The sequence below is a fragment of the Cynoglossus semilaevis genome, chromosome 4 (assembly GCF_000523025.1).
Source record: "Cynoglossus semilaevis isolate Cse_v1.0 chromosome 4, Cse_v1.0, whole genome shotgun sequence".
Taxonomy (NCBI): domain Eukaryota; kingdom Metazoa; phylum Chordata; class Actinopteri; order Pleuronectiformes; family Cynoglossidae; genus Cynoglossus; species Cynoglossus semilaevis.
Genome location: NC_024310.1, coordinates 9,560,968 through 9,575,273, shown reverse-complemented (window position 1 = coordinate 9,575,273; position 14,306 = coordinate 9,560,968). Strand labels below are relative to the sequence as shown.

At 40.6% G+C, this 14,306-nt stretch overlaps 1 protein-coding gene across 1 annotated transcript; it reads left to right on the top strand.

The window, feature by feature from the left end:
- Window positions 1-358: 358 nt before the first annotated feature.
- Window positions 359-13,416, top strand: ppp1r13l (protein phosphatase 1, regulatory subunit 13 like). The gene is made up of 13 exons (XM_008309023.3): window positions 359-811; window positions 6,683-6,745; window positions 6,844-6,989; window positions 7,065-7,533; window positions 7,662-7,754; window positions 7,909-7,997; window positions 8,381-8,753; window positions 8,840-9,294; window positions 9,411-9,548; window positions 9,871-10,004; window positions 10,718-10,884; window positions 11,374-11,567; window positions 11,665-13,416. Exons 2-13 carry the CDS (start codon window positions 6,709-6,711, stop codon window positions 11,698-11,700), a joined length of 2,331 nt encoding a protein of 776 aa, XP_008307245.1. The 5' UTR covers window positions 359-811; window positions 6,683-6,708; the 3' UTR covers window positions 11,701-13,416.
- Window positions 13,417-14,306: the final 890 nt, after the last annotated feature.

The following is a 14,306-nucleotide window of genomic DNA, read 5'->3' as shown; positions in this document are numbered from 1 at the left end:
ATTGCAAATATTTTTATGACCTTTAGTTATCTTTATTTGTGTTTTAACAACTTTACCAGAGCTCTGTAATTTCTTGACCTACAATGAGTCAGAAGTAATACTGTCTGTCTGTATAGCCGTGTGTCTGTATGTCTGTGTCACTAGGAACATGTTTTATATTCATTTTACCGTTTAAAAATATTTCCTTTTTACAGGAGCTTTATTAAAAAAACCTAATTGATGACACCACAGAGAAAATGATGACGTGTTACTCCAATTCGCAATTCAAACCAGCCAAAAAATGATTTGTGTTGGTTGTTGGCTGTGTTACCCCTCCCCACCACTAGGGTACATCACTGGAACATTTAAAGATAAAATTATTTTGTTTATGGGGTGGAATATCAAATTAAAGCTCCTCTGCAGGGGGCGCAAATGAGCACCTAATAAAACGCAAGACTTGGTCTTATGAGAAAAACATTTAAGATGTTTAAGATGTTTTATAAGGTTTGGCGTTAAAAGCAAAATGTTTTGTCCGTAAAGCAAAGTTTCGGTGGCAGCAGGGTGAGAGTCCAGCACAGTCCCACCTGTGCCAGCTGTGGAGGACACACCTGGCTCCGGTTACACAGACGGAGAAGGCTGGACTTTGACTCCGTGCCAAAGACACTACAGTCAGAGCACAGCTATGACTAAATGTCTGCAGCTCCGTCACAGGAGAGACACACACTGAGTCAAGAGAAGAGAAGTCAGGAAGAAAAGCAAATTTCCACACGGCTCACACTCCATAAACACACGGAGACAGACAGAGCGAGGACTCTGGACTTAGGATTGTAAGGTAAGAAAGTTCGCCCTGTACACTCCATCTTTGTCGGACTTAAGGTACATTTTTGACAACGAGTGCGTTTAGTTTAATGGTTTGTAAATCTCAAACTCAGTTGTCGCGTCACTCCCACTGTTGCTGTATGAGATCGTTCGTGGCTCCAGCACAAATCCGAGATGTTTGATCGTTTTCACCTCTGGTTTTTCGTTCATCGTGAGAGAGGAGGAGCTTTTCACTCAAACTAATGGAAATCAGATGTTTCCAGTCACTGCTGTTCTCTGCAGCCGCTTACTGCAGCCTGCACAACGCACACTAATCGAAAAGTTGACCGATTAATCACGCTTGTTTGTTTTTTGTTTGTTTTTTATTGCTAGCTGATAAGTACTTACAGCATTGTTAGTTACAATTGTTGTTTGGTATGTTTTGAATCCTGTTGCAGCATTTTGTCAATTTGTCAATGTACTTTATAATGCCTGAAATGTTGAAATGAAATAATCATTGCTGTATTTTAGCTCTGTTGGTGTTTTTGTTTATGTTTTGTTTTCTTGTATCTGTGATTGTTTGCAGGGCTATTGTTACGCAATTTCTGCACTAAAACATAATTATCTCTGCTGAAACTTTTCATTTACACACAACCTTTCTTTACTGCTAGCGACAGTTTATCTTTTAGTTGTTATTCACTAAAATAACTACTGCTACAAACTACTTTTATTATCACAAGTTTACATTGCCTAGCCAATGACTGAGTTACATTAGTTTTTGTCGATTTACAATCACCTAGTAACTTTTTAATTTTGCCATGCCATGTTATCTCTTAGTGTGTCAGCTGCACCAGTCCTTTGCTGGCTTAGACTCTTCCCCAACTCCTCATATAGACAAATATACATTCAAGGCATTCATTTCAAGCCTTCATTGAACTTTATTTGGAATACTGCTGTTATGATACCAGAGCAATTAAAAATCTGTGCAGTTTTCCTACTTTGGGGTAATGTATATAATTTAGTGAAGAGACCTGCTTTACAGAGGCTGCACCATTATGTATGTACAGGAGCCTGCAGGGCCAAACCTGCTATAGGCTGTTTGACAATGTGAACAGAAGCTTACTATGCAAATAGAGGAGCAGCATTCCACTTGTGAGAGCTATTTCTGCGATTACTGAAGTACTTTGGGTTGGTTATTCAGCTGGCATAGACATGTTTTGAAGACTTTGATTAAATGAAACAAACAAGTCATTATTTTTAGATTAGGGTTTCATTTGTCACTGCATGAGACGTGTTTGAAACCAGTATGATTTTATAATGCCACCTGTAATTCAACTTTGTTACTAGTAATTAAATCTATGCAGGTACACACATGTAAGCTCATCCACGTTAAGGATTTGACGACACCAGCTGAGTCTTCTCCACCCTTTGTTCCTTGGCATGACTCACAGCAGTATGTGGCTTGTCCACTGCAGAAATGACTGTTATGTTGTGGATCACTGAGAGATTCTTGAGTCACATGATGTGAAGAACAGCACTGGTGAATGGTGAAAGGCAGGGGGGGGGGGGGGGGGGGGTCAGTATTTGGGGCTTTTGTGCCATGGTTTGCTAGAGTCTGCAGCATAATGGCCTCAAAGAGGAAATGAGGCCGGGAGTTACATTGTGTTTAGGAGTTGGTTGTTATCGTCTCAGGCATGTTCTGACTCTGCTCTCTTATTGTCATCAGGCACCGGCTGTGCCCTCAATGGAGACAAACTGTTTTCTTTGGCAGTCACTGTTGTTCCCCTGAATAAAATGTTCTATGTATTCAGAGAGGGTAACTACAAAGTACTGTAGTAGCTGCGGGACTAGGTGGAGTTTTGTACCAGAAGTTTACACTGGATGAAATACTGGAAGTCGAGGACATGACCGCTCTACAAGCTATTTATGGGAGGTCATATCTCGGCGTGGAACTCATCACACAGGAGTCAAATTAAACTTGTGAACCAGAGATAAAAATGTGACATATTTTTGACATCATGTTAAGTTCGCGGCCTCCCAGTCATTTCGGTATTTTGCTTGTAGTTCTTCACCGGCTGCAAAAAATCCATAGTCACAAATCAGTTTTGCTTCCAACTGCTTGAGTCTTTCTTTTCAAATCTCTCTTTTTACTAGAGTATAATGGAGCTGTATTATGCTATTATGGGGCTGTATTCTTTGGCATTTAGCTCCAAAGGGTTTGTTGTTTCGTTGTCCAAAAGTCCTCATAGTCTTTTCGTGTCCAGGGACTGTATGTTTAAAAACCTAATTTCATACTGTCTTGGTTGTTGTTGTTGGACTATTTCTATGAAGTCTATTCCTAGTTTTCTTTCAGTTTTGAATATTTCATTTTCAGTTCAGTTTTGTGAGGGCACTTTGTTTCATATTTAAATTGACTTGTTAATTTCATGGCAGCACAAATCATTGTCCAGTTTCTAACAAAAGATGAGCATCAGCACAAACTTCTGTGAATCTGTTGGCAAAAGTGTGGACTGTAATCAGTTCCTACATAAGGTATGTGCTCAACCCAAAGTATGTTAAGTATTACTTCTAATGGAAGAATTTTCTAGAGAAAAAATATATATTATGTAACTTCTTTGGTGGTGACAGGCACTGAGGAGGAAAAACAATTTTTTTTCCACATGATCTGGTCAGCAGAAATGTTTGACACACATTCCTGTGTTTTACACGATAGGAAACAGATACCCACACCATCACTCCCATTAGTTTGTTTTGGCCTTTCACTGTCTGGTATCCAGGAACATAACAGCCCATGATAAGTGATTTCATTACACAAGATAATGAAAAACATATGTAAATACTACATGCAATGTTATCTTTGACTTTGAATTCTGCCATTAAAATACCCTCATAATGGGTCAAGGTTAGTAAACAGCAAAAGTTAACCAGACACATACAATATACAGTTTCTGTTGAGAGAAGTGGACAAAGGATGTGAAAGAGGGAGTAACAAATGTGAAACAGGAGGGGAGGAAATGAATGAATGCTTAGAATCAAATTAAGACATCAGAACATACAGGAGAGGAAGTTAAAACATATTCAGAAACTGTAGGGCTATAAAGAAAGAAGAAAAACGAATGGGAGTAAATGAAGGACTGCTCGTCGTCTTGGTCAGACACACCCTGGCATTCTGCAGAGCTAATGATTATTTTCTTAGATCCTCAAATCACCAGACGTCTACCCGTCTGCCACAAGCTGGCTCTTTTTGAGTTGTTGAAAACAATGTGACTCTTCTCGTCTTTCATATTATTCTATTGTTTATTCTCAATGCTCTGCCATTATTTTAATTCTGGAGTTTTCATCTTGATTTTTTCAAAGTAGATAACTCATTTCAGCATGGGGTTCTGGAGGCAAAATGATTATGGGATTGTCCAGGAAACTTCTAGAGAAAGTAACCTAAGTGCAGGTCGAGACGTGCAGTGACCACAAGCTGTCTGTCTGTTCACCCTACACTTTCATGATGATTTCTGTGTTCACTTCTGTATACAAAAGAAGGGTTTTACTTTTAGATTCCTTTTTTATACGTTTGAGATTCGACATTGTCCTGAGGTGATAAAAAGACACATTTGCACTGGATATTTAACAAACTTAAGAACATATACACAGCTAACTGATTGAAATATGCATCTATATCTACAACACCATTAACTGGGGCCCTCTAACAAAACACACTTAACCTAATTCTCAGACACGGACGTAAAGTAAGTTGATTGGAAAAGCAAAGAAGGACTTAAACCTTGAACCTCTACATGCTTTACTGCTGTGTCTGTCGTAGGGTCAGCCTCAGTTTGTCAGTTTGTAAATTATTATTGTAAAACATTTACAACACAGTCAAAGTGCTCATGAGAAACGAAAACTGCAGAGATTCAGCACAGTGAAGAGTGACTGGAAATATGCTATAGTGGAAGGAGGAGCGTCCATGAGCCTTCTGACCTTTAAGAGTGAGTGAGAGTGTTTTTGTGTGAGCAGCCCTTGACAAAGATAAGTGTCTCGAACTATGTTAAGGTTGAATGCCTCACTGGGAGGAGTGCCGTGGAATGTGAGTCTTTCGTCGGGCGGTGACTGAGACATGACAAGTCCCGGTGTCAGTTATTTATTAATCTGATGGGACTGCGTTGTCGCTTCAAACTGGTGACCACACGGAACGCGGGTTTTCCTGTCATCCCTGGCTGATGTTCAACCATTGTTTAAACCAGTAAAGGAGCAGGATGTTTCTGAGGAATGGTCATTCAAGTTGGTCGGATTTTTGAAAGCAACAACCGACATACTGTATTTGGTGAAGCAGTTGATGAATGACGCCTTTTCTTTTTTTTGCCATCATGTCCACATGATTGAAAATTTCCTTAAAAAAGGTTCCTTAAAAATGACTTTATATAACACGTAAAACCTGAGGTGCCCACGACATCCCAGCAGGAGTGACTGTCCACCCCAGCACACATGCCAGATGAATGGTATGATGACATTTGGTTGTTTTTGAAGTAACCCAGAATAGCTGCATCACAGAAGTGATCACACAGCAGGACTCACTGCTGACTCATGAAAGACTGTTTTCAACAGACTGGCTCTACTTTGTGTGTGTCCACACACGTTCCTTGGATCAATTTAAGTCAAACAAAGAAAGCATTGTGAAAACCAGGCAGGTGTTTGACCAATCAATGCTACGTTGGTTAAAAAAAAAAAAAAAAAAAAAAAAAAAAAACCAGGGCTGTTTATGGTCCATGAACAGGTTTTATGGCATCAGATTTATGGCACAATGTGTAGTATATTTAATTTTAATCCAACAATTATTTTCACAATTATATTTGTAACAACCATTGATTATAACAATTGTATATCTGCGTAATTACAGTTGGACAAACAGTCACCTCATTGCCCATTTTTTTTAGGTATTATTTTAATAAAAGAAAAGTGAGAGCATTCCCTTTAATTGTTTGATTATGGTGCTACAATACTAGTTGTCAGTAATTGTTAGCATCAGCAAAATATTAATTTTGACATTCATTAAAAAAGTCTTACATAACTTCGGTCGGACTTTTAGTCACCAAAACAAAACACTAAATGTAGCCATAGTCTCTTAAAGTTAAAGGTAAGTGAAGGTGACACAGCACACCACTGTGACCTCTGCATGTTAAAATGTATGATATAAAATGATAAATAAAATATATATATATATATAGTATATATACATTTTACTTCACAAAAAGCTCCTAATGTGTTTTATAGAAGCGTGGTCACTAGGTGAGATGTTTGATTGAGTCTATTCGAGGCTGCTGTCAGGTGTGTGTGGATGAGCAGAAGTCACACAGTATTTCCCATTAGTGATTTTCATGTCGAGGTTGACTCTTTTGTCATTATCATGTTAGAACACTCTGTCAACTGACGTTCTGTCTGGAGGGTGTGTGTGATCGTTCACCCACTCGAGAACATGTCGTTTGTCTGTGTGTCTGAAACTAGATGTGTGTGAGCACCATCTGGTTTTGGAGGCAGGTTTTTTAGGGTTGAGTCAGCACACAAACGACTGCTGCCGGTTCTGTTGGCTTATGACTGTTGAAAGTATGAGGAAACAGCGGCTTGTTTAGACACGAAGGGTGATTTGATGTATGGGCAAAAAGTTTTAGTTTTGTGTCAAAGAGCCTGAGGTGAAAATGTTTCTTCTAGATTGCAGCACCAGAGACGTGTCTGTGAGGATCAGCTTCAACAAATCTCAACAAAATTAACACTTGATTTTGTTGAACCCAGCCTGGGACGGGAGCAACCAAACTTGACCCTTCATAGTTAGTTATACTTTGTAGTTTTGTACTGAGGGCAACTGGACTGTCTTAGTTTCTTGAAGATGTTTCTTGAGATTTTATTTTTATTTTTTTAGGAGCAGAGCCCTGCTACCTCGGAGCTATGAGTTCTCCAGCGAGCTTTGGCAGCAGGATGCTGTGTGAGTTTTCTCTCTTTTGGTTTACTGACTGATTTTTCACAACAGAGTGTGAACGGTGCTGACTTTCTGTGGCGTCTCTCTCACTGTTTTACCTTCAGTCCAGTCCATAAATGATGACCTGAATGCATCTATGGCTACAGCAGATGAGTTATCCAGAGAGTTTAACTCCCTTCTGAAGGACGCCTCTTCTTCATCCCCAACCTCCACCTCCTCCAACAATAACACGACAAAATCTTCACCTAAGGTACTTCCACAGAAAAACTGTCAGAGGAGTTTTATGTAGGCCGTAATTTAAGCTTCAACTTCTTGCCCTCCTCAGATTTCATCATCTATCCATCCTGTGGACTCAGTCAGCTACAGCAGTAAAACCACACCAATATCCACCGTCTTCACCACCAGTCCACTCTCATCCCCCAGGACCTCTACTGTTCCTAGAACAGGTTCAGAGGGCTTCACCTACAGCCAGCAGAGCCCCAGACAGTCACCTAACACACTGAGACGTCATTCACCGGGACAAAGTTCCCCAGTGTCACCCAGTCGCTACGACAGGAGCCCACGAGGCTCCAGCAGTTACCCTGACAGAAGCCCTTTGTCGAGCCCTACAGCCGTTCCCCTTGACCCAGTATCATGGTCTGCTTCGCTACACTCTTCCCCCAATCGTCTGAGCCCTTACGACAGTAACACCATGGGCCACAGGTCACCAAAGATGGACAGAGGCCCCTCCCCTTTGTCTTTCAATCATCCAGCATCCTCGACCCTCCCTAGAAGCTTTGTTGTCAGGCAGCCTGGTAAGTTGATCAACTATCAACGCTCCCTCACCTTGTCCAACAATCAACAAATAAGTTGTTTAAGTACTCCTAGTGTCCTCTGAGCCAGTGTAATTTTTATTTCACCCCTGTGTAATACCTTCTTTTAGATGAGGGTGTGCAACACCAAAAGAGCCCCAGCAAGTGGAACGAGACAGATCTGGACAAGTCTTACGAGAGGAAACCTCACCACACCTATGACAGTTGGTCCATTTGTGTTCCCTATTCTAATCTTCACACATTTATTATCTGAGTCAAGTCACATGGACTTTAGTTATGGACAAACAATGTGGACACTAGGTCTAAAAAATTCTTAAACTCTGTGTGGTCTGTGTTTTTCAACTCAACACTTTACAGAGACTGAGTGGCTACGCCCATCTGTGCCAAACAGCTCCTGGAGAGAATCCAACCTGGATGGCCCTCCTCCAGCCCCAAGCTCTAAAAAAGTGGGTGGTGATACCCGAGAGAATGGACTAGTTATTTACCTACAAAACACGAGATTATAGCTTAATCCCAGAGGATAATCTTCATTTCAGTTCATTTGTCAGTTTAGCCTCATTATGATTTTATGAATAAGTGAACTTTACAGTTTGAATAACAGTGAATGAAAGAGTTGATACTGATACTCAACTGACACTGATTTGAAAAACTAAAAACAAAAGCAGTGTTAATAAAAAAGATATATTGTTGGACTGTGCAGAAAGATCCAATAATCCTCTTGATGATACGCACTGGAACAATTAGCTAAAAATTAGCATTTGGATTTTTTTTAAGAATTAAATCATTGACATCATATTGGAGGTGACACATGTTCATCTTTCTCCTCTAGGATCCTCGCTTGCAATCTCTTCAGTATCAACATGGTTCCCTCCAACGTAACACTCGTATATCAGTCCCTCCAGATGTTACGTCTCCGACTCACTCCCCCTACTACGCTCAGCCCATCGTCTCCCGTATTTCCATACCTCCAGCCTCTTCTGAAAACCGTAAACGCAAACCTATCCCTCTTTCTGTCATTATGCGCCTTCAAAACCCCCATTGGAAAGCAATGTCCGTGAAGCAACCCAGATTTATGGGAGGAGAAATGGAGATGTCATCGTACCAACCTGCTGGACACATCCCCAGAGAAATGTATACTCAGCCTGTGTTTCCTCCTCAGCAACACGTACCAGAGCTGAGACAGCCAACCATATACAGTGATGGTAAAACACCCATTTCAAATCTGCAAATACTGAGAAGTAGCAGTACCCTTGTGTATCTTACAATTTTAGTCTCTTTGTATTTTCAGTGCTGAACCCAGGGGATATAGATGCAGAACTAGAGAGGCTAGACTGCATTTACCACATTCCTGTGATTCAGGAGAATCCCAACTCAACAGACGTGGAGCAGCCCACGGCCCCTGCACCCCGGCCCCTTAGCCCCACCAGACTGCAGCCCATGGTGGCCCCCGAGGCCCAGATCCAGGTGATTCCTGACATGGAAGAGCTGTTTCGCATCCGGGAGGAAATCCCACGACCACTAAAGAAACGTGGCTCTGTGGATCAGTCTCAGCCTTTAAAGAGTGCCTCCCACTACCAGCCCAACCAGTACAAAAATCTCATTGACAAGCTTTTTCGCAGAAAAGAACACAGCCCCAAAGGCGACCAAGGTAGCGAGACCAGCAGCTCATCAGATGGAGAGGAATGTGCTGTTCCTCCTCCTCGTGTCCCTCAGACAACGACACTGTTCCCACAGGACGTTAGAGTAAGAGCTTACACCCATGGGGGGGGGGGGTTGATGGTCTGTTATATCTACACATATCTTAAATGACTGAATAAGCTTCACTCTCATCAAGTAATTCAAGTCATGCTTTTTATTAGAACTACCATTCCATTCTGCGGAGGTCCAAACAGGAACACAAAGGAACGGGAAACCGAGCTCGATTAAGCCCACTGGTTCTGCTCCTGGATGGAGCTTTGGTCGGAGAACTGGAGACAGTGCAAAGAGCTGTTCAGGAGGTGTGTGCGTGTGTGTCTGTGTGTGAATGTTCTTTATCTCAAAACTGGCCGTTAATGAAACATCTTACTGTCAAAAATAAGCACATCTATCTATCTATTTATATATACACACACATATTCATGGTGACACATATAGTAAATACAGTATGTATAAATAGACTGTGTTTGCCTACTGTCATGATCCCACTTTAAGTAGAGTAACCTAGGTCATAATAAAAAACTACACAAATAGGTCTTGTTACGTTCAGATTGGCCTGAGACCGTACGTCTGAGGTTAGAGGTTCTGACCGTAGGTTTATTGAATCTGCTAAATGTTATACAGATGAGTGACCCAAGCCAACCAAACGACGAAGGCATCACAGCTCTTCACAACGCCGTGTGTGGAGGACATTACAAAGTGGTGGACTTCCTTGTTCGCATTGGAGCCAACGTGAGCTCCCCAGACAGCCACGGATGGTAAATATTTACCCTATGTTTTCACAGTATGACCCACTCCCTCTCTGTCTACAGTGTCTCTCTTTGTGACTGTGCAGTCCAGCATGTCAGGGAGCACCTCAGTTATTAAATCCATTTAGTTTAGAATAATTTTTTTTTTAAATAAATTGATTCATATCTATTAACAAGACGTAGCACAGTACAGGAACAGGTTGACATTGCTGTCAGTGACAGTGGTACCTCATATTTGACATTTTCTGTTTTAAAATGTTGACAAACTTTGAAAAAAAATTATTTTCCAGAAGATGAAAACTTTAAAAAGGAACACCTCGAGTCTCTGTTTATTTAAGTTCCAGTGTATTTCCAATTACTGCTGAAACATGCATAAACTATTCATAGTCAATTTCTGAAGCTGCTCTTTTGAGGACAGAAGCGGTTTATGGTTTTGACTTTCTGGGAGTTAAACACCGAAACGGAACATCTCTCTATGTATCTTTGATGAATAGCCCAGAAAGTATACAGCAGTAGAAGAAATGTGAAAGTCCCTTTTTATTTTTTTAAGTCCTCAACTCAAAGTGGGTTTTTTTTCGGTATACAAAGAGAGGAACAGGCAGAACGTTCCTTCAAATTATATGATTTCATGCCCTGGACCCCATGTTTTGCCTTATGTAACTTGGGAGGATGAAACACTTTTTCCTACATCTTTCCCTCAGTGCTGTACTTTGTGCCCACAGGACTCCACTGCACTGTGCCGCCTCTTGTAATGACCGTCCTCTGTGTGAGTTCTTGGTGAGGAATGGAGCCGCCATCATGGCCATGACAGAAAGCGACGGTGCCATCGCCTCCCAAAAGTGCGATCCCTATGCTTTCGGCTTTGAGGAGTGTGAAAGTTACCTAAGGGGTGAGGTGACGACACCCCCACATTGGCATTAAGGCAGATGAACACACGAACACACACACCTCATGACTCACTACAGTACCACCTACTGTAAAAACAGCAAATTACACTGTTGTTTCAGATCAGATGTGACGTTGACATCCAACTCGCTGATCCGGTTATCTGTTCCTCTCACTTCCAATGGCTTAGGCAATCTTCAGCTGTCATTTACCCCATAACTTTACAATGGGCATGTCTAAACGTTGGCACAGGAGCCATGACTTCTATCTTTTTAACAAAATATGTTTTGTGGGCTAATCTGAATTATTTGTGTTTTGTTATCATCTTGCTTTTTTGCATTCTTTAAAATGCTAAATTTAACATTTAAAAGTTATTTATTTACTATTGTTTTATAATATATATATAGCTTGTTATTATTGATTATTTCATGGTCAAACCTAGATTGTTTTGACGTTGTGGAAGGTGATTGGTCATTTTATGTTGTGACCCCAGGGGTGGAGGAGGTGATGGGGGTGGAGAACAGCGGCGTGCTGTACGCTCTGTGGAGCTACCCGGCTCAGGGCCCAGATGAGCTGAACTTCAGAGAGGGAGACATGGTGACGATCCTTCAGAAACCTGAAGGATCGAACTGGTGGTGGGCATCCCTCTATGGCAGGGAAGGATTGGTTCCGAACAATTACTTTGGGGTAAGATGTAAAATTTAAATTCACTGTAACTAATGTGAACATTATTTTTATATATTAACAGGACATGGAATCATTTTGTTTTCATCCTTTTCTTCAGCTTTTCCCAAAGGTTCGGCCTAAGACCCTGTGCTGAGTGGCCTCCCGAGGTTTGATCAGTGCAGGGCACTGTTCTCAAAAACTGCATGCAGCCTTTACAGGGTGACAGATGATTTGGATTTGTCACTTGGGGACAGTAAAAGGCAGAGTCTCAGTGTTCATTGGAAAAATAGCTAATGAGTCATGTTCTAATTTCTTCTGGCTTGAGTTTGCCTGTCTGTTCAAAGGAATCCGCACTGATGCAGGCAAAAGATAACAGTTCTGACTAAACGAGTGCTGACTCATGTACCAAATGAATAACTCTGACTAGTTGTTCATTTGGTTCCATTTAAAACTTCATTCAGAACCAAATTCCCTGACTTGTTGTTGCAGTTTCTGCAGTTGTACAAGAGAGTGGTGAGGAATGACAGAAACAACAGAAATACTATTATTCTCTTCATGAAACTCCCGGTACCTGGTGCCCATGCCCAGTGCCCATCTTCTTTTTGCACCACTTTTTTGTTGCTGTGAATGAACGAATCTGCTCATTTTCAGCTTTGTCAAATTTGAAATCCATACACATGTCGACCCAAGTGTACATACAGGACAAGTGAATACATTTTCTGTATTCTACATATTCTCAAGTGTTTTACCATAAATTCACACAAAAGTCCAGTGCAGTATTTAATAAAGAACATCAACTTATCAAGCTCTTAATGCCCTCTCAATAATCAGTGTGTTAATGTAAACAGCTCTGTCATTTTAGTCCATTCTTGCCTAAAGCTCACAGTCAGACACCAACAGTAGCACTAACGGTTCTCATAAGCTGTGGAGTGCTGACAACAAACCTTTCCACAAATGGCTGTTTGGGGTTAATTACTTAATTATAGATTGTGCAAGTGTGACGTATTTGAAATAGTCTTTTAAATACAGCGCAACACTGCAACCCAGCGGCCGATGCTGGAAAGGGCAACACCTGTATGTTAGCATCTCGATATTGGACTGAATGAGTAAAAAAAAAAAAACAGACTGATTAAAAAAGAGCTCTGAAATCTGAAAGACTAGAGAAATATCTTTTTAAGACTGTGTACATGTGTAAAAAAAAAAAAAAAAGATTATCTCAAGCCTCACCCGAGTCATGGAAAGGCATGAAATCAACTGTCACATTAAAACCTGTTTGTATTTTATTTGAAACTTGCGTCTCGTGAGACTGGAAACCAACCTGTCTGTTTTGCAATGCTCTTCTGTTGGTTCAGTCTGACTCGATGAAACTTGGTTTTAATTCTCTGTTTGTCATTAGATGCTTTCGTCTCACTGACCACTGGAAATATTTTTTTTTAAATATGCGGATTTGTTTCATGTTTTTTTTTCAGCTGCTGTAGAACTGGAGCTTTCTGCTGTCCATTTAACATTACTTTTACATTTGTTGATCTCCATAAGCTCTTGCCCAAACTCGTTTCCAATGTTTTTGATTTGTTTTTATTTATAGTAGTGCATCCTGCCTGAACTAATACTCTTAAACTAGAACGCTGTTTTTGTCGTATGTTGGCACTGCTGTACACCTTCGCCTAATACTTTAACTTATCACGCACACAAACAACAGATAGCTTATGACACAGTACACGAGAAAGTCGAATTGTTGGCAGAGAAGATGTGAAGATTAGAAGATGTTACAATCTTGTTTTTATGGTGAAAAATATTAATGCTGTGAAATGTCATTTACCGACCAACAGGTGGCACTGTACAGCCGAATAAAGATTTAACACTAACATAAGATTGATTTTTTAATTTTTGTTTTTTTTTCATACTTCCATATGAGGTTCGTGGAGAATCACCGGTTCATTTCAATAACTGCTTGACATTCGCCAATTGAATTAACAACATAAAAAAATCACATTTTTATTTAAAAAAAAAAATCCTAATGTGAGTGTCAACATTGATGCATAAACAATCACCCCACACACCGAGACAGGTCGTTGATGAAGTACTGCAGTGACTGTTTAATAATTCAGTTGAGTTAAGTGGACTGAACTGACCTGTGGCTGCATACGGTGTGTGTGATGCAGTACTGAGATGAGATGGGGCTAATGATGAAACCTCTTTATTCAAAAAGACTCAAGAGCTAAAATAACTCGCCTTATGTTACTATGAGATACTGTCTGAATTATACTGCAGGTTACTTCAATACATGTACTAACTAACTGCTTTTACAGTTGCTTTACACACACTGTTTATTGGTTGGAAACCAAATACACAATCAATACCGAAGTATTTGCGGAAATGTTACTTGGTCTGATGTCTGGACATCTAAGTATATCATTAATAACATACAGTAAACCACATTAACTGAGCTGATGGATGGATGGAGGCGTCTTCTTGACTCCAACCACGTATCTGCAGTAATGAAGAGTTCTATAATAGTGAATGATTCTGGTCGGGCAGAACTCATTTGATGCCTCATTGAAGCCCATTACAGACAGCACTGAGCAAAATGAACTGTTACTGACGTGCTCTCCAGCAAACTGCTCCAAGACGGCAGGGTGGCAGCGACACCACTCACTCACATGTCTGCAGCGTGGTTGTACATTTTTCATATTTACATCTCATTCTCCGTGCCTTCACGTTTTATTTTCCACTGCCTGAATCCTGCCTTCAAAGAGCCAT